At 38.0% G+C, this 15,798-nt stretch overlaps 1 protein-coding gene across 2 annotated transcripts in view; it reads right to left on the bottom strand.

Moving 5' to 3' along the window:
• Positions 1–15,798, bottom strand: part of EIF2AK3 (eukaryotic translation initiation factor 2 alpha kinase 3) — a 68,428-nt gene that overhangs the window by 18,568 nt on the left and 34,062 nt on the right. For both annotated transcript variants that reach the window (XM_046661866.1, XM_046661867.1), the window contains exons 5-13: positions 14,781–15,015; positions 13,151–13,313; positions 12,077–12,217; positions 11,330–11,452; positions 9,515–9,735; positions 9,039–9,151; positions 5,729–5,851; positions 2,401–2,550; positions 344–1,124 (exon numbers count right to left, since the gene is read on the bottom strand). In XM_046661866.1, the coding sequence (XP_046517822.1) occupies positions 344–1,124; positions 2,401–2,550; positions 5,729–5,851; positions 9,039–9,151; positions 9,515–9,735; positions 11,330–11,452; positions 12,077–12,217; positions 13,151–13,313; positions 14,781–15,015 (2,050 nt within the window). The remainder of the gene's footprint in view (positions 1–343; positions 1,125–2,400; positions 2,551–5,728; positions 5,852–9,038; positions 9,152–9,514; positions 9,736–11,329; positions 11,453–12,076; positions 12,218–13,150; positions 13,314–14,780; positions 15,016–15,798) is intronic.

Raw genomic sequence — 15,798 nt, 5'->3', positions numbered from 1 at the left:
CTTCCGGTTCTGCTTTGTGGGACACCACCTCAGCATGGCCTGATGAGTGGTGCCAGATCTGTGCCCAGGATCCAAACCAGTGAAACCCTGGGCCACCGAAGCAGAGCTCGTGAACCTAACCATTCGGCCACGGGGCCAGCCCCGCCTGCAGTTTTTAAAATCTGAGACTTCTCATTTTTACAGTGGCCTTTTCAAGCTACTTTCCCAGACCTCTGCTCCTGATGCCTTTACTTTCTTCCACTCTCAGGGGTACCTCAGTTAAAACTGACAAGTACTCCAAATACTGCTCCCATTCATAAGATGTCAGATTGAAACTCTTGAGTAGTGTTCCACAAATACAGACCTTGAGGTCCCTGTGCATGAGCCCTTTACTGTGCAGAAATTCTACTGCCTCCGCGATCTGCAGGAAGATGTGCAAACACATGCTCCTCTCTCTCTCCTCTATGGTGCATCGACTGTTCATCCAGTCTTTGAGGTTTTCCTTTCTGCATAGCTGCATCTGAATGTAAAGATACACTTTCGGCGAACTGGGCTGGAGTTTTTCCGTAGTGTTTTTAGTGAGATCTAAACTTAAAGTGGTTGGTCTTGGAGGAGAAACAGATAAAGTAGGTTCAGAAGAAGAGTTGCTACTGGAATGCTTCAAAGCAGTCAGTTTATCAGCATCATGGTTGCCGATATGCAGTGGGTTAGTTTTGAGCTCTTCTTTACTGGACGCATTATCACAGCCAGAATCTTCAAATACTATAGAAGAGGATGTTCTCTCCCTTGACCTGACATAAGGAGAAGCTTCAGAAGGACAAAGTTCAAAGGAGTGCCCCTCATCATTGCCATCTATAGTACCATCTCCCACATCACAGTCTGTAAGGCAACTGTCTTGGAGATTGTACACTGCGTCCACCGACCCACTGATGTCTCCATGGTCCGTTCCTGAAAATTCCAGTGGAGAGAACTGGCTCTCAGATGAACTTGTCTGGCCACAGGAAATGCCTACTGAAAAAGACCTGCTCCTTTTTGGCGAAGGAGCTATGATTTCAATATGTTCTTTTGTTGAGAAAGGATCCATTCTGCGTATTTTAACTGATGGTGCATCCATTGGGCTAGGAGAGCTGGGTGGCCAGTCTGTGCTAAAAGTAGGAGAAATACAAAGGGATGAGAGTGAATATGAGTTGATTAAATTATATGAACTACACTCTCTGTTTTAAAAGTTTCAACAATAATAAAGCCAGTTACCAAATGACAAACAACGTACAGATTCAATAAAAACATGCTATAGGAGACAAAGGACAATACATTCCATCCATTCCTTCCAAAAAACTTACTTTGAAAGCCTAATTTCATACTTGAAACAGTTATTTGGGGCTGTCACACCAGCACAGCCAAGGCTTTTGTGCAAAACGCGAAATGGTGAAGGAGAACACCAAGAAGGACAGGACTCCTCAGTGACCATGATTCTGAAGCCGCTGTTCAAATCAGGGCAGCAGCTCACCGGGCCTTGAGACAAGGGGCCACTTCGCCTGGTCCTTCCATGGTTTGGCTCTTGGCTGCATCTATAACAAGTGTCACTGTAACCAATTACTTCATGTGGATCTAGGGCTGCGTTTGGTACTTTAAAAAGGCAGAAATTTTGGGGCTGGCCCCGTGGCCGAGTGGTTAAGTTCGCGCGCTCCGCTGCAGGCGGCCCAGTGTTTCGTCAGTTCGAATCCTGGGCGCGGACATGGCACTGCTCATCAAACCACGCTGAGGCAGTGTCCCACATGCCACAACTACAAGGACCCACAACGAAGAATATACAACTGTGTACTGGGGGGCTTTGGGGAGAAAAAATAAAATAAAATCTTAAAAAAAAAAAAAAAAAAGGCAGAAATTTTACTCCAGCTGCTTGGTAGTCTATTTGCAGCCTGCTCCCTCTTTGCTCTCATTTAGTAGTTTTTAAAAAGGTTTTCCTTCCTCCAGCACGGCATATTTAACATGGGAATTATTTTCAAGTTGCCTAACCTTATGTATTTTTAACTGCAAATAGCATTAAACTACTTTAAAAAGGAGTTGTAAATTAACTACTAAGAAACTAAATAAAAATTTAAAGTAAAAAATTGGAGACAAAAGCAGATAATACCTCTTCTTGAGAAAAGTCCTATAAATCCCTGGTAAATCACAATTCATAGGGCCCCATCTACTAATAATTTTTAAAATTCATGTTCTAAAACTGGAAAAAAATTCATGTGCAAAAAACTAAATCAACTTTTCACCTAAATAGCTAGCTAGAGGATGTTCCAAAACATGATGACAGAGAACAAAAATCTGTTTTCTTTAAAAAAAAAAAATCCCTAAAGTTTTTGTTCGCATAAGCAAAAAACCAGTCAAAAGAAAACTAGTTTTTAAGTTTGTGTCTAACCAAGTTACCTTTCATCTTTCAGCCAAATTTCGTCCATTTCTTCTTGCCACTTCTCTGGTGGTGCTTCCAACCAAGCATTGAAATATCTAACAATTCCTGGGTGTTCAAGCTTGGCTAAGGCTTTAACCTCTCGCATTACCTTTTCCCGAGCCAATTCCCTGAAACAGACAAAAAAAGAGATTGAAGGTTGCTCAGATCTGAAGAAGCAATCATATCCAACAGTAAAAAATAATAAAACAAAATTCTCTCTTAAACTTAAAACTAGAAATAGACGAGTTAGCCTAGTGACACAATTCTAAAATGCTACATAGTAAGTCTTGTATTAAAAAAAATACACACGTATTTTAGTACTCTTTTTCTTCTAGAAGTAAGTGCTACAGACATACCTATTGCCTCATTCAAATAAAGCTTTCTTGGTTGACTAAGAATGAATGACTCCAGAGCCGTAAAGATTATCGCTTAATGTTCGTTCATCAGGAGGAGAGTGGATAGGTTAAGGGAAGTAGTCAGAAAAGAGCTCAGCATTGCAGCTCAGGAGGATGGAGAATGACCACACCGACAGGGTACATACTATAATCCAAAAAGCTTGTATTAGCACGTCCGTCTGTCTGTCTGTTTACAGCAAGCCTGAACTTGTTATTCAAATTACTGAATATCACAGGCAATGACGTTTAACTAGAAAAACATCTGGATTTGATCTTCTTTGACAGCTTTTCTGCTGGCTCTAATCTCACATTTCTAAGGGTCCTACCATCACCTGAAACAACATAATAAATACAAGTTATATCCTCTTCCCTCCCCAGGAGACTGTCAGCTACTCCCACTTTCCCCTCTGTGCTTGGCATTGTTAATGTCCCCACTCTCCCAACCCGGGAATCCTGGTACCTTTTTAAATTCTTCATCTTCTAAGTCCTCACATTCAGTTAGCAAACTCTATCAGCTCCTCCTTTGCAATTTCTTACTCCTTCTCTCTTCCACCTTCACTGCTGCTGCACTAATGTTCTGTATCTTAGGACTGAACTTTTGCAAAGAAAATCTCCTGGTAAACATTCTAATCTCTGACCCTTTCCTCATATCAGCCATCTGCACATCACCTCCAGAGCCACCTCCACCTTGATCACATCATTCTTCTGCTCAAAGACCCAACTGTCTACGGAATAAATCTAAATTCCTTTGTTTGGTATTTAGGGTACTGCAATCCATCCCTTCCATCTTCTCTTCCACATCCCCCACTACCCATTCTTTTTTTTTTTTAAAGATTTTATTTTTTTCCTTTTTCTCCCCAAAGCCCCCCGGTACATAGTTGTGTATTCTTTGTTGTGAGTCCTTCTAGTTGTGGCATGTGGGACGCTGCCTCAGCGTGGTTTGATGAGCAGTGCCATGTCCGCGCCCAGGATTCGAACTGACGAAACACTGGGCCGCCTGCAGCGGAGCACGCGAACTTAACCACTCGGCCACGGGGCCAGCCCCTCCCCACTACCCATTCTTACCCTTTGCTCCAGCTACGGCAGAACACCCTCCATAGTCTATTCCATTTCCAAGTGTTTGCCTAATGCCTTTGCTCAGGCCATTGCATGTACTTGGCCATCCCTCCCATACACGTCCATCTACTGAGGGACAGGCTACTCTTGAACACTCAGTGCAGACATCATCTCCTCCACAAAGTTTGCCTTCTTTGACTGCCTTTTAGCTTCATTTCTGCTTTCTTCATGAGAAGCTATTTACGAAGCTAAGCCACAGGTCACAATCCTCCTTGCATTGTAGGAATATTTGAGTATATGTATGAAAGCATCAGAGTTACAGGTTCTTGAGGGCAGAAGTCTTGCTTAATTTTACATCCTATGTGGTGCTTAGTATATATTAATATTTAAACTACTCAAACACTATGTACCAAAGAAAAGAATTAGTTCCCTAGTACTCAAACCCATCCCACTCCTGTGTCCCTATCTGTTGGACAGAAATGTTTAAAGGACATTTAAACAGTTAGAAGGACAGCCCAGCAATTAGTGCTCATTTAATTAAGAATCCACAGGAGCCTTCTACAAGAGACAGAAAGGGAGGTGTTACTGAAAGCTCTTCATCTTAAGCATCACACTGCTCTGAGACAGAAATTCCACTTCTAAGAATCTAGCCAAAGGAAACAGATGTGGTCAAAAATTTATATAAAAGATAAACACTACAAAAATTTTTATGTGTGTGTGTGAGGAAGATTTGCCCTGAGCTAACATCCATTGCCAATCCTCCTCTCTTTTTCGCTTGAGGGAGATTAGCCCTGAACTAACATTCATGCCAATCTTCCTCCACTTCTATGTGGGATGCCTCCACAGCATGGCTGATGAGTGGAGCAGGTCCACACCGGGGATCCGAACTTGTGAACCTGGGCTGCCAAAGTGGAGCATGTGGAACTTTAACCACTCGGCCATGAGGCCAGCCCCCTGCAAAATTATTTTTAATTGCAACAAATTAGAAACCTAAATGTTGAACAATAAGAAACAGTTAAACAAAATAAAGCACATGTGTTAACTGGACTATTATAAAATACTTTTAATGTATTTTAGCATTTTAATAAAATACTCAATAATTACATGGAAAATGCTGAGGATACAGTGCAGGAAACAATAGATGAAACTGTACTACATTGGTAACTGTGCTACCAATTAGGTAAATTTATAACCAGGAAAAGAAAAATCAAAGGAAATACTCTAAAATGTTAATATTGGTTATTACTGGGTAGATCAGACGCAGATGGTTTTTGTTTTAATACTTTTCTTATTTTCCATAATAAATATAAGTTATTTTTAAATGGTGCTATGGAGTAAAGCCTATAGTTATTAAAATTCACTATGGGAAAGTCCTAAGTTGTGAAGAATCAAAAACAGGGCAGATTTTTTTTTTTTTTGAGGAAGATTAGCCCTGAGCTAACTACTGCCAATCCTCCTCTTTTTGCTGAGGAAGACTGGCCCTGAGCTAATATCCATGCCCATCTTCCTCTACTTTATACATGGGACATCTACCACAGCATGGCTTTTGCTAAGCTGTGCCATGTCCACACCTGGGATCCGAACCAGGGAACCACGGGTCGCCGAAGCGGAACGTGTGCACTTAACTGCTGTGCCACCGGGCTCGCCCCTGATTTTTTAAGTAGACACAAAACAATCAAAGTAGATCACATCTTTTAGACAGCTGGTTACCTGGTGGTACTTAGAACATGAGATTCAGATGATCAGAAACTACGTTTTCTCTAGTCTCTGTGGAGTATAGTAAGAAGGACACACTGCCTATGAGATTAGATAATATAGTGCAAACTCCAAGGTTACTGAAAGTACCATCCATCACCTGTTGGGGAGACGGATTCTCTTGATAGCATAATTGCAGTCATCTACTTTGTTTTTAGCTTCAAAGACAACTCCAAACCCGCCACGACCCATGCACTGAACCGGTTCAAAATCTGTCAGATACCTAAAGGCAAAAAAAAAGTTAAAAATAGTTTTAAATTTTGTAGTAAGGTAATAAGTAGTTCAATCTTATTTTATGATATATAAAAATGTGTAAACTCAGTAAGTCTCACAGAACTTATTTTAATAGAGTATAGTTTAATTCCAATAGCATTTTTTGTTCTTCCGTTTGTATAAATGAAGCAAATACATTCTAATTTTTCTCCTAGGAAATTTTTTAAAAAATAAAAAAGCTTCTGCTTCATTAGGAATCACTTGTTAATCACTTGTTCTGACAGAGCTGTACTACTGTTCTGTGCTATCCAATGCTTTCCATCATTTACCAAAATATTTTATCCTTAATTCTCTAACCTTTTACTCCTGGGGCATTCTGTACTCAATTAGAAAACGTATTTTAATCTTATGTCAGTGCCTGTAAATTTTATGGGAAAAATTTAATCAATCCTATTATATTTAAGTACTTTTTTAGCCAGAAGCCTCTCTAGGAACCAAAGCTGTCTGAAATTGGCTGGCTTGCCTCACAAGTCGGTATGCTCATCACCAAAGGTATTCAGACAGAAGCTAACTCACCATCTGTCACTTACAGATGGACCTCCACATTGCAGCCTATTTCTCCCTCTAGTGCCTAACCTCGCTGATCTGCACTGTATATTCCAGCCAATCTGCACCAGACTCACAACTTTGGGGCCTTTGCTTGTGCTATTCACTCTATTGGGACGGCCTACTTCTTTGTACTTCATGAAAAGCTACTCTCTTTTCATTCTGCTCATCTCGCCACCTCTGTAATGTCTTCCTAGACCCGTTTTAATGTTCTCATAGCACTTTGCACATAACACTTACAACTATTTAAACTTAATTTCAGTATTTTGCAGTTATTTGTATGCAGCTCTCTCTCCCCACTGCCACTGAATTGTGGGGCACGTGAATGCAGGAAAGCATTCTTGTTTCCCTTTGTATTTCTAGCACCTGGGCTTATGTGACAACTACAAGGTCTAACAAATCTGTTGAATAATGCATGAATTAATAAATGAATGAATGCATGCTGGGGAAGTTATTTTTCCAGCCACATAGGGGAGAGTTGAATTAGATTATCACTTTGGTGTCACTTATAAGGCTAAGTTTATTACTTTATGATTTGCATACATGTATTCATTTAGTAGTTGGCTCAGCTGGTTAGAACATGAGTTAAGGAGGACAGGCAACAGATCCAACCCTCTAAGGGCCAATTACCTTCACAGAGAATGAAGAGTAATAATCTGTATTCCTAAAAATAGCTAGTCAAGGTACTTCAGTACAAATCCATCTCCCCAACTGCAAAAGCCCATGAAATTCACGGCCTACTCCTGGAGGGCCAACTGAATTATCTTCCTATCTTAAAGAAAACACCCATATGAAAATGAATGTACCTTCTGAAAAGGAAAACATCCTATATATGATTATATACTCTAGAAATCTAACTATCATCTTGCCTAAGGTCCCAACTGACAAACAACAAAGTTGGGACTAGAACTTATGATTGAAGCAGAGTTCATGCTCTTAATAATGCCTAGAACATGGCAGGCACTCAATAAACATTAGGAATCATTATGGGGCTCCTGTATTTTAAAAACAATCAGCTGTATTCTTTTTATTGAATAAAGTTAAAAGAAAATTAAGCCATTCAATTTTAGAATTTGAATTTTCATTTGAATTCTCTCCACAACAGCCTTACAAATTTTATTCACCATACCCTACTCCTCCCCTCATCTCTACCTAACTCTTACTCACAATTTAAGGTTCAGTTAAAATGCCACCTCATTTACGACACCCTCTTGAATCATCACAACCCAGAGTCAGTCACTTAGTTCATGGGTTTTTTCCTACACGTTTATGTTACCCAGTATTATCTTCCCCCACAGACTTTAAGCTCCTCCAGGACAGGACCAGCACATAGCTGTTCAGAGTAAATGTTTAAAGAACAACGAATGGCCTCAGGAGTGGATTACCCATGGGGAGCTGTCGGGTCCCTCTGTCACTGCTTGCTGGTGTTGCCGGCCACCGACGTATTAGTCCACACCATCATTAGAAATGGTATGAAAGTCCTAACCATTTGTTAGTCACCTAGTCAATCTTGCTTTGGAAAACTAGTAGCTAAAACAAAGTGATTACAGTCAATTCTCAATTCTTGATAATACAGTATGAATGTATCTTAGATAAATTAAGTCCACAGATAATCAAAATATCACTCATTTTAGCTGTAATTTTCAATCTTTTCTGTTATAAAACCATGACCCTAGATATTAAGCAATAAGGTTCTATATCTTTTCTTTGACCTCATATCCCTGACATGTATGATATCAGAGTGTATGATATAAAAACAAAGGAAAAAAGTAGCAATAATCCAAGTAACATGAAAAATTAACCACAGCACCATTTCCTGTACCACAAAGCATCAAAATCTGAACAGCTGACAGAATGCTAACAAATTCTCTACTTTTATTTTACTTTCAAAGTGTTTGAATTACCTTCTTTTTAGGTAACCCACTTCCCTCTTCTGCTTTTAAAAACGATCTGTTCTATTGGTATATTTTCCCCCATTTTTCTACTTCTTATTCTAGACAGAATAAAGATGAAATAAATAACTGACAATTCAGTAACATATGGAGATTTACATATACTCTAATAATGCAATAACTCCTATTTGGTACTATTCATGCAAAGCCCAGTACATGGTAGACCCTCAATAATTATCTGTTTAAGAACTTAATTTGGTGGCTGAAATTCTTTTCTTGGTTTTTTTTTGAGGGGTAAGGAAGATTGTCCGTAAGCTAACATCCATGGCAATCTTCCTCTATTTTGTATGTAGGACACTGCCACAGCATGGCTTATTAAGTGGTGTGTAGGTCCACACCCAGGCTCCGAACCTGTGAAAGCTGGGCTGCCAAAGCAGAGCAAGCGAACTCAACCACTATGCCACTGGGCCAGCCTCTGGTGGCTGAAATTCTAAACTTCTCTAACACTCTATTTCTATTCCTGTTAGGGTACATACCACCTTGAATAAGTTTAAGATACCTGAGGGTTAAGTCTGTTTTATTTACCTAGATGTTTGAAAAAAAAATTTAAACAAGATCTTAGTTTAGAGACCATTTCTTTGATTCAAACAGTTGCCACCAGAAGCTAAAACACACATATTTGTTTTATAAGACTCTTACCGTGATACGTAGCCAGAATTTTTTACGTCATTCGAGCCACTGTCATTAGCTTCTCCACTTAAAGAGTCATATTTATTTTCAGTTTGACACTGAGTTTCAGATTCTTTCCTTTGCTGATAAGGTGAGGAAAAAAGATCACTGTCAGCAACAAAGCTGAACTGCAGTTAGCTAACAATCTTAGGCCAGAAAATAACATTGGAAAATAAACAATATCGAGAAAAAGAGAAGCATTATAAGAATACAAAATACAACATTTCCCTTGTAAGAGAGAAGTGGAATGACAGGCATGGAAGCCAGGTTGCAATGGGTTGTATAATGAAGAGGAGGTAAGGAGGTGGAAATGAGAGTATGGGCAACAAGGATCTTATGGTAAAACTTAAGTAAAGGTGCCCCTCGCCGCCCGCCCCCACCACACACAATAAGTTTTCTAATCTCCCAACACTTTGAAATAAATTAGATCCTAAAAAATGTCTTACCCTGTGAGGATGAGGATGGAAAAGTCTGCGCACGATAAAAGTTGTTGCTATGATACAAAACAGAATAGTTGCAACTATTTCTTTCCACCAGGGCAAGAGGAGAACCGGATCCTTTTTGCGGATGGTCTTGCTGTAGTTTGGGTTGTCAAGAAACCTGACTGTGATCTGAGTGCTCCGCTTGTTCCTCTCCCTCTTGTAGTATGGTAGATAGTAACCATTATCTGCAAAACAAACATTCAAAACTTTTCTTAAAAAAATAATGATAAACTGGGGGCCAGCCTTGTGGCCGAGTGGTTGAAGTTCCCCATACTCTGCTTTGGCAGCCCAGGTTCCCGGATTCTGATCTTGGACATGGACCTACTCCACTTGTCAAGCCAGGCTGTGGCAGCGTCCAACATACAAAGTAGAGGTGGACTGGCACAGATGTTAGCTCAGGGCTAATCTTCCTCAAGCAAAAAAAAGAGGAAGACTGGCAATGGATGTTAGCTCAGGGCAAATCTTCCTCACCAAAAAATAAATAACAATAATAATAATAATAAAGATAAACTCATATAGATCCACCTTTAGTTGTTAAAAACTATTTTCCTAAGACTTATAACACAAATTCCTTTCTTTAAAGTTTCATCTCTTCTGTAATACACTTTGACAGCCTCATTTACGTTTTTATTTTTTACTACACAAATATATTTTCTTTGATTTCATAAGCATCATAAATTTTTTTATATTGAATAATAAGACTAGAAAAAAACTTAAGGGCCACCTCATTCATTACCTCATTAATAATCCAATCATTTAAATGCAAGAAAGAATCAGATAGTACCCAAACTGCCTTCAGGGATTTTAAACTTTCCTTTCATTTTAGCATCAATAAAAGACCAACTTTAACCATTATCATTCTTAGCAAGCTGAAAAGAAAATGGCTCCCTCACGCTCTTTGGTTTATCTCAGGCTGTCAATGAGTTTGTCCTAGAAGAGCAGCCTGGCTTTTCTGTCTTCTACTTTGCACCATGTGGGCAGATTACGCAGTTCTCTCTTACCTTGCATTTTGATCCATATCTCATAAAGGCTGCTGTTTCCAGTTCAGAGCCCTCTGTTTTTTTTAATCAATTTAAATTATATAACAAACTCCCAGTTCTAGCATCTAGGGTAACTGATGAGGAGTCTATGTTTTTGTCTAATGCAGATTTGAGGATTTTTTCATATCTAACTGATCAAAAGACTTTCTTAACTGAAGACACCCTCACATTAAATACACAAGAATATATTTCATGTCAAGTTTCACCTATTCTTGACTTTTGGGCTAATTTCCCTTGTCTGAGGACAAAATTAAAATAACCTTATTTTATAGCATTTTCATGTAGCTCTGCAGGAAACACTTGTTTTCTTCATTATACAGGCTATTATATACACTATATTAGATTGGCTGATAAATGAGAACTAATAACAAGAACTAATGCTTATTGAACATTCACTATTTGCCAGGCACAGTGCTAATTAAGACTATACATGCATTACCTCATTTAGACTTCACAACAATGAAACAAACAGATATTGGGATTACTATCCTTATTTTACAGATAAAGGAACTGAGACACAGGGAAGTCAGGTGTACAGAACGCAGCAGAATTGGGCATTGAACCCTGGCAATCCAACTTTGGAGCTCAGACCCTTGGCCACCATTCACAATATAGCCTCTTAAGATATTTTATATTCACCCTCCAAGTGATTACGTCTCATCTGAACTCTATTAATTAATTTCAAATTAATAAATAAAATAAAACTCAGTATTTTCAAGCCAAGCGTAATCACACTTACCATATGGATACTGCAAGATTGAAAGTGCTCCATTACTGTACTCTTCATGAGAAAACTTATCATTACTAAGACATTTGTCAAATTCATCAGACCCTACCAAGACAGGAGTTCTGGAAGGAGAATCTAAAAGAAAATGGCAAAATCTTAACATACAACTTTAATGAAAACCCATGTACCTCATTCATTCAAAAAGCAGATATGCAACCACAGTTCAGTTCAAACACACAAGTCAACAAATGGCTCAAGGTTCTTTCCCTGGAAAAGCACAGTCTTGTAGAAAAGATGAGTTAATTTAAACAAGTAATTAAAATATGATATGACATGTGTGCTAAAAAAATACGCAGGGTACAGAAAGATAACTGAAGGAATTACTAATTATTCATCTAAGGGTCTAAAGAATATGACATGATAACCAGATGATTTTTCATGAATATTCTTAATATAAATATGCTAAGAGCTAAATGATTCTTAGGCATGGTCAATGAATGGTTAAGATTTTTTCTAAGTTGTACAGAGAAACATTTTATTAACATTGATTTCTACAAAAGCAACTGCTGCTTCAATGAAATCATGTGCTAAATGAGAATTAAAATTCATTAACATCTGAAATACCTTTCTAGTTTAACAGAAAATATAGAGTACACAATTGTCATGATCTCTGCGATATTCAAAACCAGGGCAAAGACAGTCCTGATTAGGCTTCTAAACATCTTTAATAATATTTATAAAGGTTCGTAATTTACTTACGAATTAAGGGTTTCCATTTGATTGTTGGCAAAGGGATAATCGCATTTTCATCATTGACGTTTTCCAAGGCCTTGGGGCTTGTGGGAAACTTTTCTGAAATTCTGACTGACGACTGCAGATACAGCTGGCCTCTGTACATTCCTGAATCAACGAGAACATAGCCGATTCCGTTTAAAATCAAGCACCAATTAAGTTTTTCCAAAAAGATTCATTTTGATTTAATAAAATTCGATTAATTCTCTTTATTTCTTCATGTGCTACATAGATCTCTTCACAGAAAAATAATGCCTGACGCACTCAAATGTGACCCAAATGTTATTCAATGAAAATAGGATAGGAAGGTACACGCAAGTTAATAATACTTTTCAGTAACCACTGGAAAACCCTTCCAGTAGGAAAATTCAGAGAAAAGAAGTCACGGTACTCTTAAAAAAACTAATAGCTTAGATGAAGTAACTTCCTCCTCAAGGAAACCTAAACACCTGTAATTCCAGAGACACTGCTAACAATCCAGTTAAACACTATCATAACTCATGTGTGACATGTTAATCTTTCAAATTCTTGCATTTCCTTGAAATTGAGGGGTGCGTAGCACATTGATAGAGCTTAAAGAATATTATGACTATTTGACCACGAACACAAGTTCGAAAAATCAGGTTTGAGGATTTTCAAAATTTCGTTTTTATTTCTCAGATAAGTTGTAGAGATGCATAGGAAAAATAAACATAATGTTTAAGAGGGAGTAACCTGATATAGATGCAAATACAACTGAAGAAAGTTTTAGATTTTGAGGATATACAACTAATTTGAAACCATGCTACATAATGGCAACATTTCTAAGCCTTTCTAACATAGGTCTCAGAATACACTATAGTAGTTAAAAGTTTCAGAATTGGATAAATGGAAAAACACAGCAGGAATGGAAACCAAAGTACAAATCTTAAGGGCAATCTAAGCTGGAATACATATTTAGGAATTAAAACTACTCTAGGCACAGCTGAAGTAGGATAGAACAATGAAAGAACAAAATCTACGTCGATATGTACTATCACTAGGTAAGACACATCTACTTACCCAAGTAAACGCTGTTCTCTGTGGCTCCTCGGGCAGCTTCCACAATGTCTTCTTCATCTTCTAAAACTTCATTATTAGATGTATAACTCGTATCATCAAAAAGACTGATGGGAATGACTTTGCCATCCTTAACCAACCAGGCAGATGCAATGGGAGTACAAAACTAAACAAAAATGGAAAATAAATTTGAAATAAAATTTTAAAAAATATTATTATTAACATTAAATTAAACATAAAAATATTTAAATTTAAATAATTTCCAGCAGTATGTTTGTATTCCAACTCCAAAAATACCACTTAAAATCACAAATTTCTGTTTAAATTTTTATTTTTCTAGCTTTATTGAGGTATAATTGACAAGTTAAAAAACGTATATATTTACAGTGTATAATGTGATCCTTTGATATATGTATACACTGTGAAATGATTAGCACAATCAAGCTAACATATCCATAACCTCACATAGTTATTTTGTGTGTGTGCGGTAAGTACATTTCACAATGTATATACATTTACCAGATCATCATGTTGCACACCTCAGATGCATAGTGTTTGTCAATTATACCCCAACAAAGCTAGAAAAAAGTTTTTAAAAAAAGATCTACTCTCTTAGCAAATTTCAAGTATATAATATAGTATTGTTAACTATAGTCACCACACTGTACATTATATTCCCAGAACTTATTCATCCCACATAACTGAAACTTTGTACCCTATGACCAACATCTCCTCATTTCTCCTACTCCTCATATTCTGGCAGCCACTATTCTACTCTGATTCTATGAGTTTGACTGTTCTAGATTCTATATATAAGTGAGACCACGCAGTATTTATCTTTTTGTGCCTGGCTTATTTTAGTTAGCATAATATCCTCCAGGTTTAGCCATGTTGTCTGTTGTCACAAATGACAGGATTTCCTTTTTATTTTTGCTGAGGAAGACCAGCCCTGAGCTAACGTCCATGCCAATCCTCCTCTACTTTATATGTGGGTTGCTGCCACAGCATGGCTGATGAGTGGTATAGGTCCATGCCCAGGATCCAAACCCACGAACCCAGGCCACTGAAGCGGAGTGCCCTGAACTTAACCACTACTCTACTGGGCTGGCCCTGGACTTCTGTTTTGAAGGCTGCACAATATTCCATTGTACATACATACACACCACATTTTCTTTATCCATTCATCCATTGAGGGACAGTTAGACTGATTCCATATCTCGTCTATTGTGACTAATGCTGCACTGAACATAGAAGTGCACATATCTCTTCAAGATACTGATTCAACTTCCCTTGGACGTATAACCAGAAGTGGGATTGCTGGATCATATGGTAGTTCTATTTTTAATTTTTTGAGGAAGCTCCATATTTCTTTCCATAATGGTTATGCCAATTTACATTCCCATCAACAATGTACAAAGATGCACTGTTGTACACTGTTTACCAACATCCTCACCAACACTTACCTTTGTCTTTTTCATAAAAGCCATTCTAATGGGTGTAAAACCACAAATTTCTTAAATCAAAGAGAACAAGTTGAGAATCCAAAATGGCAGTCATTTCCCTCTCCCCAATGTGTTTGGTCAAACTGAGAAAGGAAGAAACATATTTATAAATTCTCAGTGGTTTTAGGTACCTGGTACTCCCATTCCAGATGTCCGCCCTTTTTACTAAACGCCATAACCTTCCAATCAGCAACTGAGACCTTTATCACTGTGTCCAACATGGCAGTTTCCTGTTCTTCCAGATCTGAAATAATTTTAGACTCTTCTTTGCTTCCACTGGGTTTTAGGGTGCTTTCAATAAATCCGGCTCTAGTTTCCATGTCTGGAATATACCGAAGTTCAAAGTGGCCAACACTGAAATTCCACCTTAAATTTACAAAGGTGTGTTTTAGAAATTCACATTTAAATAAATGGACCCAATAATAAAGAACTCTCCTAGATTGAAGCAGCAAACACTAAAATTTTGTGACGAGAAAAAGAACAACTCAACACAATCTTGAGGAAAGGAGGGCTTTGCCAATTTATGCCACAAGAGGGCACAACTTTGTCCTGACCCTTTAGAAACAATGGTTCTAAGAGTTGCGAAATGGCAACAGCTGTGGGATAGATTTTTCTCTTAAAAATTAAGAAATGTTCACATTTCCAAATCAGAGTGATTTTCTCAAACATGTCACCTTAAACTGAGGCAGCATGCAGTCTGCCTTACCTCTTAATTATGGTCTGGGCAATTTTCATTCAAGTACAGAGAAATTAATATGTCCCAAAAAATCAAAGTAAAAGGCAAGACGAATGCTTCAATTTTAGATTTATATGAAAACACAGCCTTGAAATACAACGTGACCCAGTATACCAAACCTTCAAGTCATGCCACCTCAGCTCCAGTCTCAGATCTCTACTGACTGAGACCTGGCAAGTCATTTAACCTTGTCTGAGTTTCAGTGTCCTTATCCATAAAGTGGCAGTGATAATGTTTCCACCATAATTAATATATAGAAAAATCACAACTATTGACAACACAAGCTCTTGTTACTTTGATATAAAATGGCTAAAGAATTCTGACATCTGTTAAAAAATATGTACTTAAGGAACGTGGATTTTAGACCCCAGACTCCTTCTATTCTGGTAACTCAAGATCCTGCTAAGTTGAAC

The sequence above is a fragment of the Equus quagga genome, chromosome 5 (assembly GCF_021613505.1).
Source record: "Equus quagga isolate Etosha38 chromosome 5, UCLA_HA_Equagga_1.0, whole genome shotgun sequence".
NCBI classification, from domain to species: Eukaryota; Metazoa; Chordata; class Mammalia; order Perissodactyla; family Equidae; genus Equus; species Equus quagga.
The sequence above is the reverse complement of the archived record's forward strand: the minus strand, read 5'-3'. Positions and strand labels throughout refer to the sequence as shown.